Source organism: Triticum aestivum, chromosome 7A (genome assembly GCF_018294505.1).
Source record: "Triticum aestivum cultivar Chinese Spring chromosome 7A, IWGSC CS RefSeq v2.1, whole genome shotgun sequence".
Lineage (NCBI taxonomy): Eukaryota > Viridiplantae > Streptophyta > Magnoliopsida > Poales > Poaceae > Triticum > Triticum aestivum.
The window spans coordinates 206,650,773-206,659,266 of record NC_057812.1 but is presented as its reverse complement, the minus strand read 5'-3'; the positions used below and the strand labels follow the sequence as shown (position 1 = coordinate 206,659,266).

General features: G+C 43.5%; 1 protein-coding gene across 1 annotated transcript; it reads left to right on the top strand.

Annotated features, from left to right (window-relative positions):
• Nucleotides 1-3,411: 3,411 nt before the first annotated feature.
• On the top strand, nt 3,412-4,903 carry LOC123150431 (protein MIZU-KUSSEI 1). The gene is made up of 2 exons (XM_044570286.1): nt 3,412-4,329; nt 4,436-4,903. Exons 1-2 carry the CDS (start codon nt 3,780-3,782, stop codon nt 4,741-4,743), a joined length of 858 nt encoding a protein of 285 aa, XP_044426221.1. The 5' UTR covers nt 3,412-3,779; the 3' UTR covers nt 4,744-4,903.
• The last annotated feature ends 3,591 nt before the right edge of the window (nt 4,904-8,494 follow it).

The following is an 8,494-nucleotide window of genomic DNA, read 5'->3' as shown; positions in this document are numbered from 1 at the left end:
TCTGTCTTCGGCCCATAAGTGTACGGAAAGGGCCGTGCCGTGAACTAAGAGTTAGTCTTTGTTCGTTAATGGAGTGACGGGTGATACTTTTGGAAATCGGGAGAGAGATCAACCTAACAAGGACGAGTCTGTCTTGGGCCCATAAGTGTACGGAAAGGGCCGTGCCGTGAACTAAGAGTTAGTCTTTGTTCGTTATGGGAGTGACGGGTGATACTTTTGGAAATTCTACAATCGGAACGATAGTTTTGAGATTTCATAAATAAAAGTATTAAGAAAAATCCCAATAACTGCAGATGCAAACTGTGGAACTTTGCGTACAAGAGAATGTAAAGGAGATTTCTTGCTTGGATTATGCATCTTTACAAGTGTAAGATAATAGCTTGGGGCATTTTAAAATATACAATCCGAGACTTTTGGTCTCCCACGAACACCGACAGTGGCCAGAGGTTAAAGAGACAGAGGGGATGATAGCTCTTGGGCTTTCCCTAGGCTCCGTGAAAAATGCACCAAACTGCGGGCGACATGGCAATCCTGTGGAGCCAAAACCTGCCAAGAGTATATGCTTTCCTTGGATCTGGCGTTGTTATGCCCTGCCTATCTGGTGCTACTACTAGCACCTACACTGACATGCTAGGCTTCTTTTTACGCTTTGCTCTGCTTTTTCCCTTTGTTTTGCTTCTTTTGCAGAGTAGTTATGATGATGTCGATACAGACTGTAAAAATCCTAGGGAGTATCTTGTTACTAGAGTGAATGGTCCAAATCCTGTTGAGAGCTATCCTACCGTCTTAAATAAAGATATCGACGGCTTGCTGAGCCGGCTTAACGCTAGAATGCGAGGTGTTGGAGAGGCAGGAGCCCCTCTCCTGTAAAACTCTTTTCTAATTTCAATGAAATGCTACATCATGCAGTCTTTTCGTCAAAAAAGAATGCGAGGAGTTAGCACTTTGATCAACTATTCTTGTAGCACGACACAGCTAATGTCACCTTTGTATGTCTAAAATAAAGAGTAGGACCACCTTGTTGTGCTTTTCTGCAGCATAGTCTGAAAGATGCTTGAGCGGATTGATGCTGCCATTTGAATAAGCTAAGCAAATATTTCATGTGTCCTACTAAGAGACTCTTTGATTTGTAGGATAGCATAGATAGAATGAAACTCAGTTTGTAATGTCATGTTCACCCGAAGTGCATGGAGGTGTGTTTGCACCAGAGTTTGATGATTGAGCCACAAAAAGAAAAAAAGAACATTTTTCAAGAGATCTGAATGAATGGAAATTTCCAGTGAAACATAATGCAAAATAATTATTTGAAAAGATAGGCCACTGAAAAAACAAATGAATCTTTTCAAGAGGCTCTGAGTGGGTTGAAATTTCCAATGATTTTGTTCAGAAAAATACAGGATATATCCTAGCAATCAAATGAGCAAAATGTAATGTGCATTAGTTCTTTTTAAAGTCAAGCTATGCAAACATTAACTAAGTTTTTGGAAAAAATACCAACATGGAGAATACTAAATCAATGACATTAGATTCATCACGAAATAATTTAATGCGGTATATATTGATATTACAAATATAGATAATGTTCTCTATAAATTTGGTCAAAGTTTGTGAAGATTGATTTTTACGAAAACCGATGCAATATACTATAGGATGGAGGGAATATTTAGAAATGATTGCTTTTAGTTACATTTTTGTTGGCCAAGTCTTTTCATTGAAACCAAGTACCTTTGGGTTCATGGTGCTCCCTTCATTTTACGAACAAAGGATTCTTCGGTAATATTAAGCGCTCAACTATCCGTAGACCATAGTCAAAACTTCTCGATAGCCGCTAAGATTTAAATTATCTGAAATGGGCTTCCCCAGAATATGGACTTTTGAACATTTCAAAAACTATTTTTTATTCATTCTGAAAAAATATTGAATTTTTAATCATGTTATTAGTTTAGTTCGAATATAGTCCAAAATTTGAAGCTAAACCCACTTTGTGTACCGGCCAAAATTTTGAGATTTCATTGTGTTTTTGCCAAAAAATTGAACCCCAATAACCCCTGGAAAGAGCATTATTCCGTGCCCTCTACACCCCCACAACTTTTGTAGCAAAACCCTCATATATTTAATACTTCCTTCGATCCATATTAATTATCACCGACTTAATATAAAATTTGATACCTTTTACATGCTTGAGATACTGTTGTACTACCTCTGATCCAAATTAATTGAGGCAACCCATATACTCCCTCCGTCCCGAAATACTTGTCGGAAAAATGGATAAAAATGGATGTATCTAAAACTAAAATACATTTAGATACATCCATTTCTCTGACAAGTATTTCTGGACGGAGGGAGTACAATGTGCAGTTTACAATGTATATGGGTTGGGTCAATTAATTTGGACTGGAGGGAGTAGGGTATTTTCGTTCATTTTTTCATATAGAAAGTAGAGTAAAATACGCTGGAAGTTCTAAAGGTATTCCAAGTGTGTCAAGTTGGTCATAAAAGTTTGAGATCGCTCACCGCGAGTCCTATATATGTATTTTACATGTTACTTTTAGGACTTACTTGACACAATTGAAATAATTTTAGGATCCGTGGTGAACGACTTACATACATTTAGGACCATTGATGAATGATTTCAAAATTTTAGGACCTACTTGACATACCTGAAATACTTTTAGGACCTCTAATGTGTTTTACTCTAAAAACTAAGTCAGCCTGTCCCGCGAGAATAAAGTATTAGTTTGGTACGCGTGCATCGATAAAAATGTGAGCAAACCAAACCAAGACATCATTTGGTGCAGGCAAGTCATAAAGTTGCACACGCCCGGTTTTTCAGGCAACCTGAGTCGGAAAGGATTCTTCTTAAAAAACGGGAAATATGTGCATGTTGATATGGCAATCATAGTGTATACGAATGATCCACATGCAGGTACACGATCGCCTGGTGGCCTGTTAGATAATCCTCTGAGAGACTAATCATGATTGGAAGGGTTAGCGCACTCGATCAATCTGCAATTTTCTATCAATTCAGTGCGGTATGGCCGATACACACACCCTGAGCTAGCTGCTCTATAATTCATTTCTGCATGATTAATCTAGCCACATCTCATCCCAAAAGAAACGGCATCCCACCATTCTGTGCCGATTCCCACAAATTTCCGGGTTCCGCTAATTAACCGCTGTGGCTGAGCAGCGTTCTGCAAAGGCAACGATCACGTCACTTTTTTTCTTTCTGAAAACACTGTGTCAGTGTCATATGCACGTCACACGTTCCGCCTCCCAATGCCCTGTCTCCCCCGGCTCCTCCTCCCGCGAAAGCGACGGAGGGGGAAGCAGCTAAAATCCACGGCCGTCGCCATCGTGGCTGCCCCCTTCTTCCTTAATCGCTGCCAGTTCGGTACGTGTAGGTCTGCCTGCTCTGCCCACCGCCCTCTCTCCCCAGTCTTTCGCCCCGGCGTGTATGCGCAGCCGTGCATGCCCCCGCTCAAAGCGCCGAGTATCCACGCAGATATCGCAGCTGGTGCCCGCCCCGCTGCATGCCAAAAGCGCAGCCCGCACGTCTAAAGCCGACGAAATCCTTCTGCGGCTAAAGCTGTCACTCTCTGCGGCCTGCGGCTGTCTCTCTCTCTCTCTCTCTCTCTCTCTCTCTCTCTCTCGGCGCGCTTTGTTGCTTGTTCATATACTGGCGTTTGCCGTCGCAAAAACATAGTACAGATCGACTAGAGATACGCACGCATAGGCCGCTTCTGAGCCAGGGCTGAGGAGTGAAGTGAGCCGTCGTCATGGCGGGAACCTTACGTGAGGCGGTGGCCGCCTCGCAGCCGCCGCCGTCGCCGCTCCCGCCGTCCAGGGGTGCCACGGCGAGCGGCGGCATCCCCTGGCTGCTCAGGAAGCGCCCCGGCAAGGTGCGCCACGGCCCGCCGCTCGGCGGGCAAGAACCTGACGTCCACGATGAGGTGGAACTGGAAGACGAGGGAGCCACCTTCGTCGTCTCTACTCCGTCCGTCGCGGATGCTGTTGCCGGAGGAGGAACCCTTGAGCCATCAGGGAAGCGCCGCGAGGCGCTCGCGCGGCTCCGGTCCGCGGTCCTGGCCGTGGTGGCGCGCGCGCGGCGCCGGCGCGGGCGCAGGCCGATGGGGTCCAGCGTCACCGGCACCATCTTCGGCCGGCGCCGGGGCCGCGTGCACCTGGCTCTGCAGACCGACCCGCGCGCGCCGCCGGCGCTCATGGTGGAGCTGGCCGCGTACTCCACCGGCGCGCTCGTCAGGGAGATGTCCTCCGGCCTCGTCCGCATCGCCCTCGAGTGCGAGAAGACGCCTGCACACAACACAGGTAATACCATACGTACGTACCATGCTTTCTACGTACGCCTTGTATACATGCCGTTGCGATCGATCGACGTCGTACGTGTCTCCACGTGACGTATACATGCATGCAGGCGGCGAGAGGCGGCGGACGGCGCTGGTGGAGGAGCCGACGTGGCGAGCGTACTGCAACGGGCGCAAGTGCGGGTACGCCGTGCGGAGGGAGTGCGGCGCGGAGGAGTGGCGGCTGCTCCGAGCCGTCGAGCCCGTCTCCGTCGGCGCTGGCGTCGTCCCGGACGGCGGCGCCGGCGAGGGGGACCTGATGTACATGAGGGCCAGGTTCGAGAGGGTGGTGGGATCCAGGGACTCTGAAGCGTTCTACATGATAAACCCCGACGGCAACGGTGGGCCCGAGCTCAGCATCTACCTCCTCAGAGTCTGACAATATCCTATGTTTTTCATCCCATGGGTTAACCCTAAAAAAAGTTATGCGTTTTTCTTTTTGCGGTAATAAGTTAAGCGTGTATGTTTGATTCTTGGTTATGTGAAACTGGCGGTCTGTTGATGCACTGACAATATTCTCACTGGCTTATTTTGGTTTATGCTCTTTAAGTTGTTGTGCACCGGTATGGTAAGCTAAATGCAACCTTCCTAATGTCCCCCTTCTAGACTTGTGTTCAGCATGTATGGTAACACCAACGCATTTAAGCAATGGTAATATACATAGTTAGGTTATAATTAACTAGTACTCGATCCATCTGTTCCTAAATATAAGTCTTTTAAGAGATTTCACGACTTGATGGAATGCATGGTGTTCCATCTCTAAAGAAAAGAAGATTTCACTATGGACTATATACAGAGCAAAATGAGTGAATTTACACTCTAAAGTACGTCTATCTACATCCATATGTAGTTTATATTAAAATCTCTAAAAAGACTTATATTTAGGAATAGAGGGAGTAGTACCGCCGTACAGAAATACTTGTCGCTTAAATTGATAAATATAAACATATTTTAATGCTAGATATATCCGTCTGAGCGACAAGTATCCCCGGAAGGAGAGAGTACATAGTACAATTTGCAGAAATTCATGGCGAATGCAGGGGCAGGGGTACGCATGCATTCTACGCATTTGCTTCAAGATTCGTGAGCTGGTTTATATGAATAGTCCTTAATTACTGCACTAGGTCCATGCATGATAGTTTTTGGTAGAGTTGCATATGCATCACCCGCACCATCTCCCATACTTTCAAACCGAAAGTTTGAATTAAGTTTCGTTCGCATATAGTTTCAACAAAAAAGTTGTGTGCATATTTGTGTTCATTGCAAATTATGCTACTGTTTTCCTAGCCCCCATGTTCAATCTACCCATTTAGTTTTTCTCCACACAAAGGAAAAAAATGATGTATCTTTAGCCGGATATCCATCTTCAGGTCTGTTTTAACCATCATATTGACGTTAACAAGATCCTTTAAACAAGATCAATATCAACCATGTATTTTTTCTAAGCTTGTATATTTAACACACGGTTGAAATATATATGGAAAATTTTCTGACCACTCCTTTATTCATGGTGGTCTCATGGATTTTAGTGAGTTCCACTACGGCTTCATGACTATATGAGCACTTCTCGAAGAGTGGACGAACCAAAAGACAAAGTATCCATTGTGCCCTTTTCATGCAGTTTGTGATATTTCACACAAGACATGGTCTTGCACTCCGACAAGCTTGAGAGCAACATAACCACCCTTGCTATTGTCATGAGAGCACACATGTTGTGCGACAACGTTTCCAAATCACGAAAACGTAATTGAATAGCCACATATATTTATATTTCAAAAAAAAATACTAACAAAAGTTTCCACAATCTACAAAATTTCTGCTATCAGGTTCGATACACACACTAAGCAACGAAAAATATATCTAAGCACAAGAGAACCAGAATTTTGTAGTACTCGCTATTAGATCTATCCTTCTGGTTTTCTCGTGTGTAAATCCAATTCGGTGCAAGACATTTTGGCAGTTCAATTTAAACTGTCAAAATGTCTCATATTTAAAAGCTGAGGTCGTATAATTTTACATGGCCATGGATATTACCTGCAACCTGACAAAATTATTTCATTTCCAAGGTTGTGTGCTTGTGTTGTCGCTACTTGGGGCTATACTAGCACTCAAAATGTGGTAGTGATGTGAGGTAGTTGTCCGCATAGAGTAGGGAACATATATATGTTAGCAAAACAAAGAAACTAGTTAGCGTGAGATATGCCATTTTGTTACAATTTTGAGAGGTTCTACACATAGTTTTTCACGCACTTGCAACTTGCAAGTATTGGAAATCTTTTAAAAGTAGTACAAAGGAGAAATAAAATCCAAAGGGGAGATGGGGAACTCTGGACTTTTTTTTTTTTGCTTTGCTCGTCTTTTAGTATACTACTCCTAGTCCGACTCACTCTTAACTAAAGCTAATCATTATTCCCTGCTCTTTATGCTGCAGGTAGCACTAAAATGTGATAACAAAGCTAGTTCGATAGGCACATCAATATGTTTCCTCTTTTTTGATTGGCATATCAAGATGGTGTTCATCCGCTTGATGATATCCTTGAGATGAAATAATCCATATGTGCTACCCTAGTTATGTAAACCATGCCACCTTTTGCTATTCAAGCCCCCTTCTTTAATTTAAAAAATCACCTAAAAAGATATGTATTGTAGAACTTATAAGAGTTTACTGCATCTCGATGCATGGATTTATATGACAGGTACAGATTCATACATAAAGTTGGAAAAATAAAACAAATTAGCCCTGTAACTTATGTTTAATGTACATTTGAGTACACTTCCCTCACTCGCAGTTAACTCTCTGTTAGTTATGCCTACGAGGAACAAATTAATGCGCTCTTTATGTGTTGGTTCCACCTATTAGTGGGGAAAAGAAAGACATAGAAACACAAAATGGTGCAGCCGCGGGGACTCGAACTCGGGCCCTTGCCTCGCGAGTGGACCACCGGCTATTTCTTGCTTACGTTGAGATAGACTCTCAAAGCCACATAGCATCATACTGATATGATCCAATCCTCACAAAACAAATTGACAGAACGAGAACATATATCGGCATCAAAGCCAACACATTTTTTTGTTTCCAATCAATTCACTTGACAAACGGTATAGAAAGACTTATAAGAGCATCTACACTTGGACTGGGCAAATACACCCCCCTAAACATCCGCGAACGCGTTCAGTGCCGGACAACCACACCCCTCATATCTAAACCCTCAAATGCATGAAAATCCTTGCACATCCATCGATCATATAGCACAAATTCACCACCAATTCAACAATGCAAAATAAAACACAATTCAACACATACCAAAAGAAAATACGACAATTCATAAATAGGTGATAGAAGAATAGAGCATTCGGCGCTTGCTTTCTGGGCGTTGATCTCCTTTTCTTCGCCTCAAGCCACTTCTTGACTGCCGGGTCCAAGAGGGTAGTGTCGGCCAACATGACCCTCAAATCCTCCGCGTCCTGAGCGAGCCGCAACCTCGATTTCTCGAGCTTAATTGATCCAAAAGTCTTTGCCTTCTCAATCCCACATTTGACGTACGCCTCATGCTTCTCCAGGTCTATCTTCTCCTTCTGAAGTTGCAACTTCTTGTTCACCCTCTCCTGGTCTCAATCCGTCCTCTCTTTTTGCGCATCCAAGAAGAGTTTGTACCTCTCCTCCTTCTTTATCCTCCTTTCTGAAAAGATGTCGTCCATGTGGTGGATATTTTGCTCGCCGCGGCATCACGTGCGGCCCTGCCCTTCTCTCACTTGTTTTCCATCAATTGGATGTTCCTCTTTGGCATAGTGGCTTGTCCCACCTTCCTCATCTTTGTCATCCAGTCCAATGGCTTGTTGGGAGCTTTTGCCATGGTTTTTATTCAACTTCTTGTTATAGTTCTTGAGGTCATCGGCAAGTTTGCCACTTTGGTTTTCCATTCAATTCAACCAACAATGACACAAAGTGAATGGCTTCTTGATACATCTTCAACGTATCTATAATTTTTGATTGTTCCATGCTATTATATTATCTACTTTGCATGTTTTATATGCATTAATATGCTATATTGTATCATTTTTGGGACTAACCTATTAACCTAGTGCCCAGTGCCAATTGCTATTTTTTTCCTTGTTTGTCTTTTACAGAA

Bases quoted from the DNA above. Each gene is read 5' to 3' on its own strand.
- LOC123150431 (XM_044570286.1), top strand. From the start codon at position 3,780: ATGGCGGGAACCTTACGTGAGGCGGTGGCCGCCTCGCAGCCGCCGCCG. The intron at 4,330-4,435 runs GTAATACCATAC...ACATGCATGCAG, and splicing joins GACGCCTGCACACAACACAG to GCGGCGAGAGGCGGCGGACG.